The 20160-nt window shown below is 51.5% G+C and overlaps 1 protein-coding gene across 1 annotated transcript in view; it reads right to left on the bottom strand.

The window, feature by feature from the left end:
• Positions 1 to 20160, bottom strand: part of BRD4 (bromodomain containing 4) — a 48858-nt gene that overhangs the window by 8556 nt on the left and 20142 nt on the right. The window contains exons 8-13 of the mRNA XM_059833094.1: positions 18292 to 18491; positions 14843 to 15141; positions 12968 to 13078; positions 2763 to 2815; positions 1934 to 2327; positions 1207 to 1746 (exon numbers count right to left, since the gene is read on the bottom strand). Coding sequence (XP_059689077.1) covers positions 1207 to 1746; positions 1934 to 2327; positions 2763 to 2815; positions 12968 to 13078; positions 14843 to 15141; positions 18292 to 18491 — 1597 coding nt within the window. The remainder of the gene's footprint in view (positions 1 to 1206; positions 1747 to 1933; positions 2328 to 2762; positions 2816 to 12967; positions 13079 to 14842; positions 15142 to 18291; positions 18492 to 20160) is intronic.

The following is a 20160-nucleotide window of genomic DNA, read 5'->3' as shown; positions in this document are numbered from 1 at the left end:
CAACCTCTCCAAGAGCAGGGAGCAGACCCCTTGTCTCCTCGAGAGACCACCCAATGCTGGCACCCAGCCGGGACGGCGACGAACGCAAGGCCAGCGCTGACATCAGAGCTGCGCCGAGACTCAAAAACTTGAGGTCTTCGGAGATTTGAGAACCTTGGGATTCTCAAAAACTCGAGATCCTTGAGATCCTCAAGGATTTGAGAGCCTTGAAATCCTCAGAAAAAGAGATCCTTGAGCTACTCAAAAACTTGAGATCCTTAAGTTCCTCAAAGAAAACTTGTGACCCTCAAAAATTTGAAATCCTGGAAAATTTGAGACCCTCAAGATCCTCAAAAATGAGGTCCTTGAACTCCTCAAAGACTTGAGATCCTCGAGTTCCTCAAAAATAAGGTCCATGAGTTCCTCAAAAACTTGCATCCTTGAGTTCCTCAAAGACCTGAGAACCTCGAGACCCTCAAAAACGAGATTCTCAAGATCCTCAAAAACTTTAGTCCCCGAGTTCCTCAAAGATGAGATCAAGTTGCCCAAAGATTTGAGAACGCTGAGATCCAGAAATGACATCAAGATCCTCAAAAATGAGACTCCTGAGATCCTCAAAAATTGAAGATCCTCAAAAACTTGAAATCCTCGAGTTCCTCAAAGATGAGAACCTCGACATTCTCAAAAATGAGCTTCTCAAGATCCTCAAACACTTGAGATCCTCAAAAACTTGAGTCCTTGAGTTCCTCAAAGATGAGACCAAGTTCCTCAAAGATTTGAGAACCCCGAGATCCAGAAATACCTGACACCCTCAAGATCCTCAAAAACGAGACATTTGAGAGCCTCAAAAATTTGAGATGTTCAAAAATTGGAGATCCTCAAAAATTGGGGAGCCTCAAGATCCTCAAAAACTTGAAATCCTTGAGCTCCTCAAAGACCCGAGAACCTCGAGATCCTCAAAAAGGGGATTCTCAAGATCCTCAAACACTCGAGATCCTCAAAAACTTGAGCTCCTTGAGACCTGAGATGGAAAGAGGCCTCACTGGGTGGTTATGCCAGGCTCCGGCTAACCGGGGCTTCCTCCGCACCCACCACCGTCTACCGATGGGTGCTGGCAGACCTCAAAGGACGCGTGGAAACCGCCCCACCGCCCCGTACCCCTCCTCATGGCGCAATGCAGCTTGGCTCAAGCCGTAGACTCAACCGCCGTCCCCGACTCCCGCTCACCGGTCGAGTAGGGATCAGGCTTATGGTGCCGCGGCGACGGGTGATGCTGGATGACCTGCTGCGGTTTGGCCGGCTGCGGCGGCGGGGGCGGCGGGGGCGGTTGCGGGGGCGGATGTTGCTGCGGCGGCGGTTGGGGTTGGGGGATGTGGGATGGGAAGGGCATGGGTTGCATGTGCATGGGCCGCGGCGGCGGCTGGTGCTGCAGCTGCTGCACCGCGGGGTGAGCCGGCGGCTGCAGGGGCGGCTGCGGTTGCGACTGGACCTTCACTGAAGGGAGAAGAGGAGTCTGCGGCTGCACTTTTTGCAGCTGCTGAAGGTAGAGCTGCATCTGGCTGGTGCTCAGAGGCAGGTTGTGGTGCGGCGGAGGAGGTTCTTCGTCCTCCAGCAGGACCTGGGGAGGTTGGGGCAGAGGCGGTTGAGGAAGCATGGGTTGCTGGCTGATGGCCGGCGAGACGGCCGGTGGACGCGAAGGCTTCGGGGGTAGCGCCGCGGCTCGGTTACTGGGTCTCGAGGGCTGCTGAGGCAGAGCGTTGTGCAAAGCTGGGGAGAAAGGGAAGGACATGGTGGCACCGTGGATGTCAAGAGTGGAAAACCTCCCCGTGCCCACCCACCGCTCCTCCATCCCCGTCATCTTCCAGGAGGAATGAAAACCCACCCAACGCCATCCTCTTCCTCCCAGCTTGAGGAAGGACGAGGCGTTGGGCTGGTCCAAGGAAGCCACGCTCACCTGGAGGAGACACCACGGCATGCTGGTTGAGGTGGGGAGGAGTGCTGTGCTCGGGCGGCTGGGGGAGATGGGGCGGCATCTCCGGTTGAGGAAGATGCATGATGGGTTGGGTGAAATGCGTCATGGTGTCGAACATATTCCCCGGCAGCGGGTGCTCCAGGACGGGGACTTGCGCGGGGACGAAAGGCGGAGGAGAAGACTTCATCGGCGGAGGAGCTTGTTGAGGGACAGGAGGCGGCGGCGGGGGCGGCGGGGGCTGCTGGGGCGGTAACGGCTGCGGTGGTAAGGGCTGCGGCGGCGGAGGGGGCGGAGGGGGCTGCTGCGGTTGCGGCGGTGGAGGAGGCTGCGGCGGCGGCGGTTGCTGCTGCACCGGTTGATGGTGGTGATGGTGATGCTAAGGGAGGGGAAAAAAACCACCGGTGAGTTACCAAAACACCTTCCCAGTCACCGAAACACCCTCCCGGTCACCAAAATGCCTTTTCGGTCATCAAAACACCTTCCCAGTCACCGAAACACCCTCTCAGTCACCAAAATGCCTTTTCGGTCATCAAAACACCTTCCCAGTCACCGAAATGCCTCCCCGGTCACCAAACACCTTCCTGGTCACCAAAACGCCTTCCCGGCGTCCTTTCAACCACGGCGCCCCAAATTGGGGCTGGCTCAGGAAAGCTTCCAAGCAAAGTGAAACCCTTTTTGGCTGAGGAAGGGGAAGGCATCGACCCAGCCGAGCGTGCCGGTGCCAGTCCTGCCGGCATTCCCAGTGCTCCTGAACCTCCCCGGGGACTCAATCCCAACTCAAACGAGATGAGAAGGACGCTGCGTCTCCTACCTTTTTTTGCTCTCGCCCCGAATGGCCTTTTTTCTTCAATTTCGGAGCCATTTCTGCCAAAAAAAAGGGGAACAGAGCAAACGTTAGTACCCCAGCGCTGCCGCTCTACCCCATCGCCCCTGTAAAAACTCAACGGCACCGGTTCGGTACCAACAACGACACGAAGGTTTTAGTCGTCGATCGAGCTGGATTTCCCCGGGGACCTCTTGCCCAGAGACTTGGGGTTTTCACCACCATAATGTCGCAAAAAGGAGGAGAAAATTGTAGCGAAAAGGAGAAGGAAACGAAGGCGAAGACCCCCGGTCTCCTTCCACCGGCGTCTTCGCGGTGGAGAAGGACCCAACGGCCAAGAAAAACCATTGCTCAACCAGACTCAGCTATTCCAGGAATGCCGCCTTGCTCCGAAGGGGGAGATAAGGAGCGAGAGACTTGGCAGGAAGAATAAAAAAAATAAGATATCAAATATCCCGGCTACGCAAACAGCAATTTTCCATCCCCCCTTCCTCCTAAATCCGCGGAGGGTCTGGGTTTGCCGGCTTCCCGCGGGATGATCTCTCACGCCTCCTCCCCTCCGGAGATATTTTTAAAGGATCGTCATCGAAAACAACTGGTTTGAGTTTGGGTCCAGGGCGACGATTTCCCAGGATTTCCTCTGCAAATCGTGCCAAGAAACAGAGAAATAACAAAAATACATCGGCCGAGTTTGCTTATCCAGCCCCAAAAATCCCTCGGCGGTAGGATTTTTGCCTTTATTTGGCGCGGTGTTTGGATGTACCCGGCAAACACGACAGAAAAAACCCTCGCGGTGACGATTTTTGGGGGGTGGGAAGCTCCCCATCCCCAGGGAGCATCTCCCAAATGTGATTTACCCTTAAATGCCTCAAAAAATTAAATTAATTTTTAAAGTTTGCTTCTTCATCTCCGTTTTTTTTTAATTATAAGGCAGCACCGGTGACCGGTATCAGCACCGGAGCACACCGAGACGCCTGATGATGGGCTGCACCAGTCCAGCGGCACCATTTTGCACATTTTAAGGCTGAAGTAGATAAAAAAAGTAGTTTTTTGGGGGAAAAATATCAACCGAAAAATGGTTGGGAAGGGGAGAAGGGAAAATCTCAGTGCTGGGCGCTGCGGAGACGCTCAGCTCCTATCAATCCGCCTGCAAATGTTTGGTTTTAAATAGAAGTATTTGGTTTTGAGGTGGAAAAGGCTTTTTTGAGCCCGTGGTTGACGATTCCTGACATGACAGCCTGGATCCGTCGGATCCGCTGGTAACAGAAGAGCAGGAGAGGGGAAGAGGAAGGTCACAGGGGATGCCGGCATCTGGGGATGCGATGAAGAGCGAGATGGGGATTAAAATGCCGCTGGGGAACCAGGGTGTTGGGAAGAGGAGAGGTGGGATTCCTCGGAGCATCGTGATGCCGGGCTTGGGTGGTCACGGGTTTGGATGGGCATCTGCGGCTCCGGATGGGTGTCCACGGCGCCAGATGGGTGTCTGTAGATCCAGATGGGTGGCCGTGGCTCCGGATGGGCATTTGCGGATCCAGATTGGCATCCATGGCTCTGGATGGGCATCTATGGCTCAAGATGGGCATCCACTGATCCAGACGGGTATCCACGACTCCTGATGGGTGGCCATGGCTCCGGATGGATGTCCGTGGATCCTGATTGGCATCCATGGCTCCAGATAGGCACCTGCAGCTCTGGATGGGCATCCACGGATCCAGATGGGTGTCCATGGATCCAGATAGGTGTCTGCGGCTCTGGATGGGCATCCACAGCTCCGGACGGGTGTCCATGGATCCTCACTGGCATCCATGGCTCCAGATAGGTGTCCACAGATCCATTTATGGATCCAAATGGGCATCCACGGATCTGAATTAGCATCCATGGCTCAAGATGGGCGTCCACAGCTCTGGATGGGCATCCATAGATCTGGATGGGTGGCCATGACTCCAGATGGGCGTCAACGGATCCGAATGGGCATCCACGGCTCTGGAGAGGTGTCCACAGCTCCGGAAGGATGCCGGGAGCAAACCCACCTTTCAGAAAGGCCAAGACCTGATGTCTTCTTCTATCAAGAGGGAAAGCGCTTTGCAGGGCTTCACCACTCATCCTGCTGATGCCGGAGAAGAAGCAGGGACAAGAAGTGGAGACAAGTTTCTCCAGCATATGTTCCCTATGGATAAGACATATCCAGACGCAGCTATTGGGGAGCGGAGGTGGCCGCATGGAGGTTCCCAGTTTCTGTCTTGTCCTATTTAATCAGAATAAAAGCGCTCACGGAATGGGAAAAGAAAAGCCAAAATCAGGAGAAACCCGCAGAGCGCAGGTGCCGGGTGGGAAGAGAGGAGAGAAGCTGCGGACTAAGCCAGGATCAGGAGGGATTAAGCATCGGTTCCTGAAAAAAGACACGTGATATGGCAGCATCTTGGCCAAGCACATCCCTGCTCCCGTTTTTGGTGGGAAAAGGAATGACTACGGCACAACTGCTCCAAAAACATTGGCTGCTCCAAAACCCACTTCTTCTGCGGCGTTGCTCCTTTGGGAAAGACGGTCCTGCTCTTCTCCATCCATCCTCCGACGTGCCACAACCCGGGGGTCCTCCTAGGGGAGCTTCTTCAGCGTAGGCTTTGCCGTCGTTCTTGGTACAAGCCGAGTATCGCCGTAACGAACCGAGGAAACACCCTGGAGCGGGATGGGTGAATCCTGCTGCTTCAATCACCTCCTGGACCACAACCATGGCTGAAAGCATCCGCCGGTGAACGGATGCTTTGGGAGACCCTTCACCACGAAGACTATGCCAACAGAGACCGTAAGTAGCAAAGCCACGATGGTCCCACGGGGATCACCCAGTCGCATCCGTGATTTTGGAGATGCAACGAGCTTGGTTAACCCCACCGGAGAATGAATCTTCTTCACCGCTGAAGACGGTTGTTGGGTTACAGTTGGTATCGTGTGGTTCGGCATCTCTCCAAGGAGCAAGAGCACCGAGAAGAAGCCCCGTCCATCTCTGTCCCCACCGGTGTTTTATGCCGGCTGGAGATGTCTTCACCGAGAAGACGAAGCCAACGGAGACCATGAGCAGCAAAGCCACGACGGTTTCGGGGGGATCACCTGTTGGCATTAGTGGTTTTGGGGATGCCAACCCCACTGAAGGATGAAGCTTCTTGACCACTGAAGACGGCTGTCGGGTTGCAGTTGGCGTTGCGTGGTTCAACATCTCTACCGGCGTCTCCCCGGGGAGCAACAGCACCGAGAAGAAGCCCCGTCCCATCTCCGACCCCGATGCCATTTCACGCTAGCCGGTTAAATCTCATCCGTGGGGCTAAAAATCACCAGGATTAAAGAAAAAGGTAATTTCCGTGATGTCATTTCAGGACATTTTTAGAGCAGAAAGGTTAAATCGGTGCACGAGGCTCCGCTCCTGCCGCCGTGTCGGCAGCTACGTGTATATATTTTGTTTTTCCCTAAATCCTCATCTTTCACTCCCACCCAAATTGACCCGGAATGGCAAAACACTGACATACAGTTCACCATCATCATAATTCCCACGTTATTGGTTAAAATTCCATGATTATACAAAAAAGTGCATTTTTCTGCACCAAGCCACTTTATTGATTTTATTATTTAAAAATAAAAATACCAAAGCTATACACTTTTTCTCTGGGTTTTTTTTCTGGTGGGGTGGGGGGTGGGAAGAAGCTGGTGGTTACAGGGCTGCGAAATTCTGAAACATGCAGAGAGAGTATAAAAATAAACAGATTTATAGAAAGTATTTGTAGCAGATCAAGGTTAAGTGGGGGGGAAAAAAAAAATCTAAATAAAAGCGGTTACGGAAACAGTCTGTTCTTAGTTAAATTCATCCCGATTTTCCGAGAGGCTGGTGCATTCAGAAAAAAAATAGATCTAAAATTACAAGTTCGCTAAAAACATGCAGTTACACATTCCAATAAAATCATGATCCCACGTATACTCTCCCTGCGTCTCCTGGGAAAATAACAAACTTATTTGGGGAAAAGATTGTAATAAATGCTAAAAGCCAATTGAGTTTAAAAAAAAACAAAACCAAAAAGCAACTTTTTGGTATAATATTGGTTATAAATGTCATTTTTTTGATATAAAACAGAACTGCTACTAGGTTTTAGGGCAGCAGAGCCGCGACGGGGCCTCCTGGATTCAGCAGTGGGTGGTTTTTTTTAGCGGAAAACATTAATTTTAAGTAATTCTGCTCTTGGAGATGGGAGCGGCGGCTTCGTCTGCCCTATGGACCCCATGAATCCCCCCAAAAACAGGGACACCGGCGACCGCGGCACTGCTGGAGGAACAACCGGGTGCGCCGTTATTCTTCAAATCCCATTAAATACACCAAAATTTGCCTAATTTGACCCAAAAGCCGCTTGACGGGGTGCTGGATACTGCACCCAAGGAGGGGATGCTCAACCCAGAGCCGGCACAGCCACTCCACCGCGGCAAAGACGCATTGCCGCTGGCAAACCAGGACCCCGCGGCGTAACCGCGAGGTGCCGTACGGCACTTGGGAGTCTCTTTGGTGAGACCCGTCCTTGAGCAAAGAGTTTGGGGAAATGGGGATTTTTCGGGAAGCGTTTCAGGGGTAAAACTAAAGGGATGTGGGTTTTTCTCGGCAGCGTTACCGGCACAGAGGTGCTGCCTGCGGCGGTGTAAAGCCACGTGAGGCCTCGCTGCCTGTTGTCCGACTCCCTGCCTGCACGCTGACCATCCGCCGATGATCACCGGCGTTTCTTCGAAGTCAAGATTAACCGGCACGGCCGCGGTTCCTGCCTGTACCCACGGCGTGGCACCCCGCCGTGGGCAAACGTGGCTAAACCGAACCGAACAGATCTCTCTCCTCTCCTGCCGAGCGAAAAAGGTGGTGACGAGCTGGGGGAAGACTCGCGGTAGGTCAACGAGGGACTCTAAGTCCTTCCTACCCCACGCCGCGGCAGAGAAACCGAGCTGGGAATGGGGCAAAAAAGGAGCAAATGCTTTCCAAAGGCTTGGAAAAAATAAACGGTGGGGTTAAACCAACCCATCTCTCTCTCGAACCCGAGGGGAAATGGATCGAGGATTACAACTCACTAAAATAAGCCAGCGCACGGAGGACGTGGGGTCTATCTCGGTGGCTGGCGCTGAGCTTCACCAGCGCCTGCAGCTACGGGTACCTGCGGGTTCAACCTGGGTGCCTGCGGATTAAATGCGGGTACCTCTGAATTAAACCCGGGTATCTGGGAATTAAACCTAGGCACCTGCGGATTAAATCTTTAAATGAAACCCAGGTGCCTCCAAATTAAACCTGGGTAACTTCGAATTAAATCCAGGTAACTCTGAATTAAATCCAGGTAGCCGCAAAATAAACCCGGCTACCTGCGGATTAAACCCGGCTACCTGCGGATTAAACCATGGATACTTTGAATTAAAACCAAGTACCTGCAAATTAAACACGGATACCTGCAGATTCCAGGTACATTTGAATTAAACCCAGGTACACGCGATTTAAACCCGGCTCCACGCGATTTAAACCCAGCTACACGCGATTTAAACCCGGGTACACGCGATTTAAACCCGGCTACCTGCTATTTAAACCCGGGTTTACACGATTTAAACCCAGGTTCCTGCGATTTAAACCCGGCTACACGCGATTTAAACCCAGGTTTACACGATTTAAACCCGGCTACACGCGATTTAAACCCGGGTTTACATGATTTAAACCCGGGTACACGCGATTTAAACCCGGGTTTACATGATTTAAACCTGGGTACACCCGATTTAAACTCGGGTACACGCAATTTAAACCCGGCTACACGCGATTTAAACCCGGGTACATGCGATTTAAACCCGGATACAAGCGATTTAAACCCGGGTACCTGCGATTTAAACCCGGGTACCTGCGATTTAAACCCGGGTACACGCGATTTAAACCCGGGTACACGTGATTTAAACCTGAGTACTTTTGAATTAAACCCAGGTACCTCTGAATTTTCCCCGGGCACCTGGGAATTAAAACGCGGCTACCTGCAATTTAAACCCAGGTGCCTCCGGATTAAACCCAGTTGACTCCAAATTAAACCTGGCTGCTTTGGAATTCAAACCAGGTACCTGCGATTTAAACCCGGGTACCTGCGAATTCCGGGTAACTCTGAATTAAACCTAGGTAATTTTGAGTTAAAACCAGGTACCCGCTAATTAAATCCAAGTACTTGCGATTTAAACCCGGATACCTCCGATTAAACCTGAGGGATCGTTAACTCCGAGACGCCGGGGAGTCCCAGCCCGCTATTAACCCACCTTTACATCAACGCCTCCCCTCCTAAAGACAGAACCCGTAACTCGTTAGCAGAAGCACTTAAAGATTCGCTGAAAGCAGCTCTGCAACCCCGGAAAGGGGTTTTCCAGCATCGCTGAGCCAGCTCTAACCCCGACTTTTAATCCTTCGTCAAACCCAACCGCACCGCTGCTGCCTTGAGCAAGCCGCAACGCTTTTTTCGCTCACCACGCTGCGGAAAACGCGCGGATAAATGCAATTTTCCTTCGGGAGATTTCAGAAGAAAAGCAAAATTAGCGACCACGAAGGAACCGAGGCTCAGATTTAATTGTCAAAAGTTTTAATCGCTGCTATTAATTAGCGTAGCTGCGTGATTTCTCCCCCCGACCGGTCTTTTCTGGCTCCTGGGATGTATCTCCCAAAGTATTTGGAGGATAAAATAACCCCGCTCAGCCGAGCAGTGAGGAAGAAGAGGGAGAGCCCGCCCGGTTTGCCGTTAAATAACCCAGAATTTGGTGCCTACCAAACCCAGGCCAGGTTTTAAGCTGCCCAAGCACTAACCGCGGTCCAGCCCAAGCGCCGACGCTCAAAGCCGGTAGAAGCATCCGCACCCACCCGAGATGCTCCGAGAGCTCGTTCCCGGCTGTTCGCAAGCAAAAAAATCCTACCTAGATGCTGCCAGGATGGAATTTGGGGTCATTTGCATCCACTAATTGCTAATTACAACAAGTTAAACCGGAATAACCCTCTCGATCGGCACCTCTGGTTACTCAGAGCTCAAGGCAAAGGCTCAGTCCCATCTCCTACGCTACGAACCCGGTATTATTATTATTTTTCCTCTCTTTGAAGCCTCCTATTTTCCGAGTTTCGGCAGATTTTTGGCAAAACGCTCCCGATTTAATAAAATAACATGTTTAATTGCCAGCTAGACGGAGAGATGGAAACGTCACAAGGATTCAAGCGGATAAAATAAAAATAATTCCGATTTTTAAAAGCTCTGGATTACAAAAAGGCAAGAGGCAGCTCGTGGGAGCCGCCGCCGAGCAGCAAACCTACACTTTAACGAAAATAAAATGGAGTTGCAATTAATTGCGATTAATTCTAGTTTCCAATTTCATCGCGTCCGCGTCTGCTTATACGCGTTTGCATTAACCGCCTCGGTTTTTTTCACAACAAACCCAAGCAAACGCAAAAATCAAGGTAAAAAAAAAATAAATCCACATTAATCGACGTCCGTCACTGATTTTAAAATCACAAATATTTACTGCACAAAGTAATCCCACCGTACAGCGCCTCAGTGGGCAAATAAAAGCCTCATTAATAGAGAAGATCGTTAAAGATGCCGGATCTGGATAAAAATTGCAGGGCAAATTGTGAAGCTTACCAGCAAATTTTTAAATCTAACTCTCCGCTTAAGCCAGCGCAGGTTTTGCCGCAATTATCCTCCCGGAAAAAATAAAGAGATGACTATTCTACAAAAGCAAAACTAACCGCTCCGTCCCGCTCGGGGTCATTAAAATAACGTCATCGTAAACCAACAGGACAACACATGGTGTCGAAAATATGTCTAAAAACGCATTAGAATGTCTTAAAAAGTCTTAAAAGGTCTTGTAAAAGGTCTTAAAACATCTTAAAAGGTCTTAAAACATCTTAAAAGGTCTTAAAATACAACTTGAAAGTGATTCAACGGTAACGTTGCAACTACCGGGATGAAGATGATCTCCGGGATATTGGGCAAAAACCTGAGGTCAAGGGTTTTCGCCGTGAGTTTTATCAGAAAGGGGAGGAAAAAATGGTTTACGAGAGCAAAAACCCATCGACATTGGAAATTAAGTCAATAAAAAGAGATTAATTGTCTTAATTAACCTCCTACCCAAAGCGTTACGGGTCGGATTCATTCCCCAATGAGGAGATCTCCGGCGTAGACCGAGGATATCCGTTCCAGAGCCATGCTGGTTAAGCCTCTTCCAAATACCAGAGCGGGAGCCCAACCCGGACAATGTCGGTCTACATCGGCCAAATGAATCCCAACTACTCACAGCCGGGATGGCAAACAGCGGAGAGATGTTGGATTTGGGAAAAAGCAAGCCAAAAAGAGGAAAAAAGCATTTAAAAACTCAAAACGCAAGAGCAAGCCGGGTTCCTCCGCATTCACCCGGCCACCGTTTGGGGAGAAACACTCAAAGAAAAGCATCTTCCGCTCCATCGGAGGCTGGTTTTGCCGGAGTGAGTGGCACGGAGGAGATTTTGGTGCCTTTCTAGGTTTTAATTAGCGCTGCTCACTGAAACGAGAAGGGTTTGGCACCGGGCGCATGCCGAAAATTCCCACTTTACACCTCGCAACCCCACTGCCGCGCTCCGGAGGGATCCCCGAGATCATCCCGATAAATCATCACCCGAAACACAACGTGGTCGAGGATCCCACTATCCAGTTGAGGATCTATCATCGGCTTCGGGGGGGGGGAAGAATTTTACATAAAACGCAATTTTGGGATTTATAGCGGATGGGTTTAGCGGATAAATTTTATCGGATGGGTTACATTTGGAAACAGGACGCCGGGATCAAGGCTCTGGGTTTGGGATGAGTTGGTGTTGGCCAAGGTTAACACTACACGATGAGGTGGGTCGGATAAACCCGATCGCTCCGGTTTATTTTGGTTGACGCGATCGCGAGCTTGGCAGAAATAAAGTGGGTAAGAACTCGTTTAAGAGCGTAAAGACGGCAGGTTTCGCTTTCCCCCATCAAGGGGAGAATTCCGCACCAAATCATTTGATTTTCTGATCGCCGAGAGTCTCCCTGAAACGCTCCATCGAAACCTTTCAACCTCCTTTAAGACAAAAAAACAGCCCGACTCTATTAAAAATACATTAAAGTAGATAAATATGTTCAAAGATAGCAGACTCCGGACTTATCCCAGACAAACACATCCCTAAGAAGTGGAGGATCGCTGGGAAGCGCTGCCAGCACTGCCTCAAAGGCGAGCCCGATCAATCCTGCTTTATTTTTGGGGGGTTTTATTTTAGTTTTTTTGGATTTCTGCCCCTTTTTTCGCTCTGTTTGCCCTACGCACCCAACCCAGCTATGAAAATAAATCCAGATTATTTTCTGCCACGTGCATCTCCTGACTTCCCAACCCGCTGGAGATGCCGAAGTCTTACCGTTGACTTTAAGTGCTGGGATAAGCCCAGCTTAACCTCCGGAGTCCAAGCTGAGCTGGCAGCTAGGAGGAAAAACCAGCTTTAAGTGACGGCACAAGCTTCGCTTCCCTAAAACCAAGGAGGGAACGCTAGCGAGGAGAGCGTAATAATTAAGAAGAACGTGAGAACAGCCTCGTTTCAGCCCGAACGATGGTGGTACGAGGGAGAAGCAAAGAGTTACGCAGAGCAGCCGCTGCTCCAGTAATTTAAAATTCCATTTTAAATCCTTTTTTTCCCCTCGAGATCTGCCCGACGCCGTAAAATAAAAAGGCTTTTACACGTTAAACCCCCGTTTTCCTCCGTCTTTCTCCATCCTCTGTGGCGCAAACGGTCCCGGTGAGAACGTTTTATACCTCTCCTTCGAGGGAAAAATTCAGCGTTTTTCTAAAAATACAAATCTAGGTCATTAACCAAAGAGCTACCTTGGCGCACGCCGGTTTTTTGGCTCCCGCGCTCGCCTCCAAGTTCAGCAAGGAAAAGCTTATGAAAAATCATCGCGTCGGGCTTAAGAACTGCCAGAGACAACATCGCTACCCGCCAAGTTGTCCGTGCCGAGCCCGAAACCGAGCAACACGCAGCTGCGTGTATTGGGTTGTTCATCATAAAGAGGAAAAAAAATATATATATATATAAAATAATTAAAAGACCGAGCCAGGAATGAAAACATATTTATTTATACAGAAACCAGGTCTAGGACTGAGTCGTTAAATAAGCTGCGTCTAACCTGTTTCTGAATCTTCGCTGTCGGAGGAGCTGGACTCGCTGGTGCTCTCAGACTCTGAGGAGGAGAACCCCTTCATTTTAGAGGAGCCAGCAATTACATCCACTTTCTCCGCTGCAAGAAGACAACAGTACGGCATCGTTAAAGGTTAATTAATGACCCCGAGTCCTGCCTGGCGCTGCCTGCTCCTCCCAAACCCGCCTGCTCCTCCCCTGCCGACACCAGCAGCCGCCCCGCGGGCTGTGCGAGACCCGCGGCGTCCAAATAGTCCCGCGGACGGGCTGAGCCGGGCTTTAATCCCGCGTCTCCGCTTATTTCTATCGCTGATCTGCACCGGCTGGGACGCCGCGGGGTCTCCGAGGTCTTTGGGGCGATGGTTTTTTACGGGGTGGAGGGCGATGGGGGTGTCCCCCTTTGCGTCGCCATCCAAAGCGGGATGGGATGGCATCGACGCGCTCCCGACGGGAGCCAGTTGGGATTTAAACTGGCTCGAGCAAGGTCGTTCTTCATCATCCTAAACCCCTGCGGGGTAGAAAGGTCTGGTTTTACCCAACCGCTTTAGGCTGGCCTAAGACCAGGGGGGTCTTCTCCTTGTGCCCAGCCAGGAGCCCGTGCTTAATTCTACGTGAAACAGGGCTGAAAACTCACTTATTTTTTTAGCTGCATCAACTTGCCGGTCTAAGGAGGCGGCAGGAGGCTGAGGCAGTGGCAAAGTATAAAATTGCCTTTTTTTTTTAATAGCTTAAACGAGAATAAAACCACGCGGCTCCAGCCCAGGAGGTGCCCAAGCCACCGGCGATGTCGGAGCCCTTTACTAAACCCCTAAACGAAAGAATAAAAATAATATCTAAACGTTTTGCTCGGGTACGGAAGGATAAAGAAACCTCGCAGGATTTGGCGGGGTTTGCTTTCCACTCGGATTTATCCCGGGAAGTAAATCGTTACCCCTGGGCCAGAAAAAAATTGAGAGATTCCCTTTAAATTCCCTTCTTTCTCCCCCTGTTGCTGCCACATCCCCTTTCGCTGTGGGTGATTTACGGAAAAAAGGGTTTAGCTGGTCTTCAATCCTTAATAAATATGTATATTTATTATAGAAATACGTATTTTGTAATATATCAAAATTAAAAATGGGTATAAAATACGTATTTAAATGGAATATATGGATATAACGAATGGATATGGATGTAAAATAGATGTGAAATGGAGTTAAAATAGATGAAAGTATGAAAATAGATTAAAATAGATTAAAATATATAGAAATACATTAAAATATCAATTAAAAATAAAACACAGGTGTATTAAAAAAGGGGAAAACCCCTCTTCTACCTCCAGAAGCGGAGGTGGGGGGCGCCCGGAGTCCCTCAGCCCAAATCCCCCCGCGCTCCGGAGCAAATCCCCCCACGTCCCGCATCCGCCCGACACGCCGGCGTCCCACAGATGCCGAGGGGGAGGAATCGGTTCTCCCCCACCTCGCCTCCGCTCCCTGCCCCAAAACAGAGCCTCTGCCGCTCGTCGGGAAGATCGTTAAGGGCTTTAATAAAAATCGCTTGCGTCAGATCGAAAGGAACCACTTGCAGCTCTTTGTAAAGGTATTAATTGGAATTAAAATATTGACGTTTGGGGGAGATATAGGGATTAGCGGCCTCGCGTCGGCGCCGCCAAATTCCGGCCCCGCGGCAGGATTTAATACAGGTGTTGATGTGTCAATAAATAGTATATTAAATCTTAAAAATTTAAAAAATGAAATAAAATCCTCTTTGTCACTGGACAAGCACCTAAATACCTGCACCCATCTTTCTGCCGACCCGCCTCTGCCTCGAGCCCGGGAAAACGTCGCTGGAATAAGGAGAAAAACCGGGTTTTACGGCTAAAAGGTACCTTGAGGTTTCCTCTTCTTCCGTAAACACGACGTTACGTATCTCTCCAGCTCCCGTAAGGTGGATGGTTTTAACGTCTCAAAGTCAATCTCGATCTCGTCGGGATTGGAGTTTTTGAGCGAGGGTTCTCTCGACTGGATGATATGGACAACTCGGCCCAGTTTCTCACCGGGGAGTTTATTAATGTCCAGGCTCAGCTGCCTCTTCTCCTCATAGGACATGGGTTTACACTTCTCCTCCTCCTCAGACTCGTAGGCTGGAGGGGGCTTGCTGTTCTTCACCGTCACAGGCTCCTTCTTACTACTTAAGAACAATTATAAAATGTTATTATAGAACAGAGCGGAACGCCGAAAAGCAGCCGCTGCGGTCTAACCTCTTAAACGTAACCGCTAAACCACTCCGGTTTTAGTATTTTTACTTTCCATCCTGGAAACAAGCATCTTTTTCGTTTATAGCTTGAGCTTGAAGCTTAGCCACGAGGCTGGGATGCAGAAAGCTGAACTCAGCTTGATCTTGGACAAGAAGGCTGAGCTCAACCCACTGTCAGACACCCAAAGCTGAGCTCAACCCACTGTTAAGACACCCAAAGCTGAGCTCAACCCGCTGTTAAGACACCCAAAGCTGAGCTCAACCCGCTCTGAGACACCCAAATCTGAGCTCAACCCGCTCTGAGACACCCAAAGCTGAGCTCAACCCGCTCTGAGACACCCAAAGCTGAGCTCAACCCGCTGTTAAGACACCCAAAGCTGAGCTCAACCCGCTGTTAAGACACCCAAAGCTGAGCTCAACCCGCTGTTAAGACACCCAAAGCTGAGCTCAACCCGCTCTGAGACACCCAAAGCTGAGCTCAACCCGCTGTTAAGATACCCAAAGCTGAGCTCAACCCGCTGTTAAGACACCCAAAGCTGAGCTCAACCCACTCTGAGACACCCAAATCTGAGCTCAACCCGCTGTTAAGTCACCCAAAGCTGAGCTCAACCCGCTGTTAAGTCACCCAAAGCTGAGCTCAACCCGCTGTTAAGTCACCCAAAGCTGAGCTCAACCCACTGTTAAGACACCCAAAGCTGAGCTCAACCCGCTGTTAAGTCACCCAAAGCTGAGCTCAACGTGCTCTGAGACACCCAAAGCTGAGCTCAACACGCTGTCAGACACCCAAAGCTGAACTCAACCTGCTCTGAGACACCCAAAGCTGAGCTCAACCCGCTGTTAAGACACCCAAAGCTGAGCTCAACCCGCTCTGAGACACCCAAAGCTGAGCTCAACCCACTGTTAAGACACCCAAAGCTGAGCTCAACCCGCTCTGAGACACCCAAAGCTGAGCTCAACCCACTCTGAGACACCCAAAGCTGAGCTCAACCCGCTCTGAGACACCCAAAGCTGAGCTCAACCCGCTGTTAAGACACCCAAAGCTGAGCTCAACCCGCTGTCAGACACCCAAAGCTGAGCTCAACCCGCTCTGAGACACCCAAAGCTGAGCTCAATGCGCTCTGAGACACCCAAAGCTGAGCTCAACCCGCCCTGAGACACCCAAAGCTGAGCTCAATGCGCTCTGAGACACCCAAAGCTGAGCTCAACCCGCTGTCAGACACCCAAAGCTGAGCTCAACCCACTCTGAGACACCCAAAGCTGAGCTCAACTGCTCTGAGACACCCAAAGCTGAGCTCAACCCGCTGTCAGACACCCAAAGCTGAGCTCAACGCGCTCTGACACACCCAAAGCTGAGCTCAACCCGCTGTCAGACACCCAAAGCTGAGCTCAACCCGCTGTCAGACACCCAAAGCTGAGCTCAACCCGCTGTTAAGACACCCAAAGCTGAGCTCAACCCGCTGTTAAGTCACCCAAAGCTGAGCTCAACCCGCTCTGAGACACCCAAAGCTGAGCTCAACCCACTCTGAGACACCCAAAGCTGAGCTCAACCCGCTCTGAGACACCCAAAGCTGAGCTCAACCCGCTGTTAAGACACCCAAAGCTGAGCTCAACCCGCTGTCAGACACCCAAAGCTGAGCTCAACCCGCTGTCAGACACCCAAAGCTGAGCTCAACCCGCTCTGAGACACCCAAAGCTGAGCTCAACCCGCCCTGAGACACCCAAAGCTGAGCTCAATGCGCTCTGAGACACCCAAAGCTGAGCTCAACCCGCTGTCAGACACCCAAAGCTGAGCTCAACCCGCTCTGAGACACCCAAAGCTGAGCTCAACTGCTCTGAGACACCCAAAGCTGAGCTCAACCCGCTGTCAGACACCCAAAGCTGAGCTCAACGCGCTCTGACACACCCAAAGCTGAGCTCAACCCGCTGTCAGACACCCAAAGCTGAGCTCAACCCGCTGTCAGACACCCAAAGCTGAGCTCAACGCGCTCTGAGACACCCAAAGCTGAACTCAACCCGCCCTGAGACACCCAAAGCTGAGCTCAACCCACTGTTAAGACACCCAAAGCTGAGCTCAACCCGCTGTCAGACACCCAAAGCTGAGCTCAACCCGCTCTGAGACACCCAAAGCTGAGCTCAACGCGCTGTCAGACACCCAAAGCTGAGCTCAACCCGCCCTGAGACACCCAAAGCTGAGCTCAACGCGCTGTCAGACACCCAAAGCTGAGCTCAACGCGCTGTCAGACACCCAAAGCTGAGCTCAACCCGCCCTGAGACACCCAAAGCTGAGCTCAACGCGCTGTCAGACACGCTTCAGGGACTTCAAAACTGATGGGAGGTAGATTTGTAGGTATTTATCCCACTGTTTGCAGCGGATTTGGTGCTAACGCGGTTAATCAATGAAGTCTGGGTAGAAAATCAGCCCAGAATTAGTAAAGGATGAGGTTAATGGTATCACAGAAGGTCCATTTCCCTAAAATAATCCACTGCCGTGCCCGCCGGGGTTTATTCAAAGTGTGAACACACCGAACGCTGCGGTGAGGCCCGGGGACAGAGGCAAGCTCCAAGATCTTGCTCGTTTTCTTCTTCTTTCTTAATTTCATCTCATTAGAGCTACATATGCCAAACAACTCCCTTTCGCCTCGGGTTAAATCCCGAGATCCTGCCTCCCCTTCGAGCCGGCAGCTGGCAAGGGGTAGAGAGTCGGCTCTCGGCATCTTACCTCTTAATTTAAACCCTACAGCTTCCAAAAAAAGGGAGAGGGAGGAAAAATTAAGAGGATTCAAGGGTTTGAGATGCAACAGAGCGACTCCACGTCATTTTTTTGGGTTTTTTTCCCCCCCTCTCTCCCGTACTCAGCGTGTTCACAACAGCCACGCGGAAAAGCACCAGCCCCGAACAACGAAGCTGAACTCCTGGTTGGGACTTGACCCCGAGCAACGCCTGGGGAGGCGAGGGGCTTGCTGCGAGTCAGCCCTAGCGAAGGTGTTATTCGTCAAGAATCCTGGGTATAATTAATTAATTAGCAAAGGGAAATAAAAAATGTTAGTGAGGGTTACGTGACGGAGCGGGGACGGGGCTGACCTGGAGGTACTGGTGTTGCTGTTGCTTTTCTTGGCCTTCTTGGGTGGCGGTTCCTTGGCTTTGCTTTTCTTGGCGTCTTCCAGTTCCTCCTTCTTTTTGTGCTTCTCTTTCTTCTTCTCCTTCTTGTCTTTCTCTTTTTTCTTTGGTTTGTTCTGCTGTGGCTGGGACAGGGCTGCGAGCTGTTCATGCACTGCTTTAAGCTGAGAGGCAGACACACAAAGATCAAGATACTTTTGCCCAGCACCTCTTCCATATTAATTAACGTTTTTCTCTACCGCCTAACGCTTTCTTATCTTTCACCACTAATTAAGTCGCTTCTTCCAGCTTTCCATCACACCGTGATTTCTCTATATTAAAGTGCTGACCGCTGCAAGAGGAAGGAGACAACCTCTTTTACGGGGATTTCTCCCCGTGGGCTGTTCGCTTCGTCAGCGCGAGCGATGCTTTAATTACCAGCGCTAACGATGGCGTGAACGGGGAGGATGCGGGAGACAAGGTTGGGGGTTGGAGTGCTGCTCGTTATCTCGTGGGTTTTCCCCGTACTGGGTAAATCCTCACTCCGGCCCATGAGTTCAGGCAGCCCGGGAGTCTCCTGCCTTCCCGGGAGTCTCCTGCCTGCTCCAGAGTCTCCTGCCTTCCCGGGAGTCTCCTGCCTGCTCCAGAGTCTCCTGCCTTCCCAGGAGTCTCCTGCCTGCTCCAGAGTCTCCTGCCTGCTCAGAAATCTCCTGCCTTCCCAGGAGTCTCCCGCCTGCTTGGAAATGTCCAGCTGCTCGGAAATGTCCTGCCTTCCCGGGATTCTCCTGCCTGCTCCCGAGTCTCCTGCCTGCTCGGAAATCTCCTGCCTGCTCAGAAATCTCCTGCCTGCTCCCGAGTCTCCTGCCTGCTCGGAAATCTCCTGCCTGCTTGGAAATGTCCTGCCTTCCCGGGAGTCTCCTGGCTGCTCCCGAGTCTCCTGCTGCTCGGGAATCTCCTGCTTGCTCGGGAATCTCCTGCCTGCTCCCGAGTCTCCTGCTTGCTCAGAAAACTCCTGCTTGCTCGGAAATCTCCTGCCTTCCCAGGAGTCTCCTGCCTTCCCGGGAGTCTCCCGCCTGCTCGGAAATGTCCAGCTGCTCGGAAATGTCCTGCCTTCCCGGGAGTCTCCTGCCTGCTCGGAAATGTCCTGCCTGCTCCTGAGTCTCCTGCCTGCTCGGAAATGTCTCCTGCCTGCTCGGAAATGTCCTGCCTTCCTGGGATTCTCCTGCCTGCTCGGAAATGTCCTGCCTGCTCGGAAATGTCCTGCCTTCCCGGGAGTCTCCTGCCTGCTCCCGAGTCTCCTGCCTGCTCGGAAATCTCCTGCCTGCTCCTGAGTCTCCTGCCTGCTCCCGAGTCTCCTGCCTGCTCGGAAATCTCCTGCCTGCTCGGAAATCTCCTGCCTGCTCCTGAGTCTCCTGCCTGCTCCTGAGTCTCCTGCCTGCTCGGAAATCTCCTGCCTGCTCGGAAATCTCCTGCCTTCCCGGGAGTCTCCTGGCTGCTCCCGAGTCTCCTGCTTGCTCGGGAATCTCCTGCTTGCTCGGGAATCTCCTGCCTGCTCCCGAGTCTCCTGCTTGCTCAGAAAACTCCTGCTTGCTCGGAAATCTCCTGCCTTCCCAAGAGTCTCCTGCCTTCCCGGGAGTCTCCCGCCTGCTCGGAAATGTCCAGCTGCTCGGAAATGTCCTGCCTTCCCGGGAGTCTCCTGCCTGCTCGGAAATGTCCTGCCTGCTCCTGAGTCTCCTGCCTGCTCGGAAATGTCTCCTGCCTGCTCGGAAATGTCCTGCCTTCCCGGGAGTCTCCTGCCTGCTTGGAAATGTCCTGCCTGCTCCTGAGTCTCCTGCCTGCTCGGAAATGTCCTGC

The sequence above is a fragment of the Gavia stellata genome, chromosome 38 (genome assembly GCF_030936135.1).
Source record: "Gavia stellata isolate bGavSte3 chromosome 38, bGavSte3.hap2, whole genome shotgun sequence".
Classification (NCBI taxonomy): Eukaryota; Metazoa; Chordata; class Aves; order Gaviiformes; family Gaviidae; genus Gavia; species Gavia stellata.
Note: the sequence above shows the minus strand (reverse complement) of the source record. Positions and strands in the feature narration are given on the sequence as shown.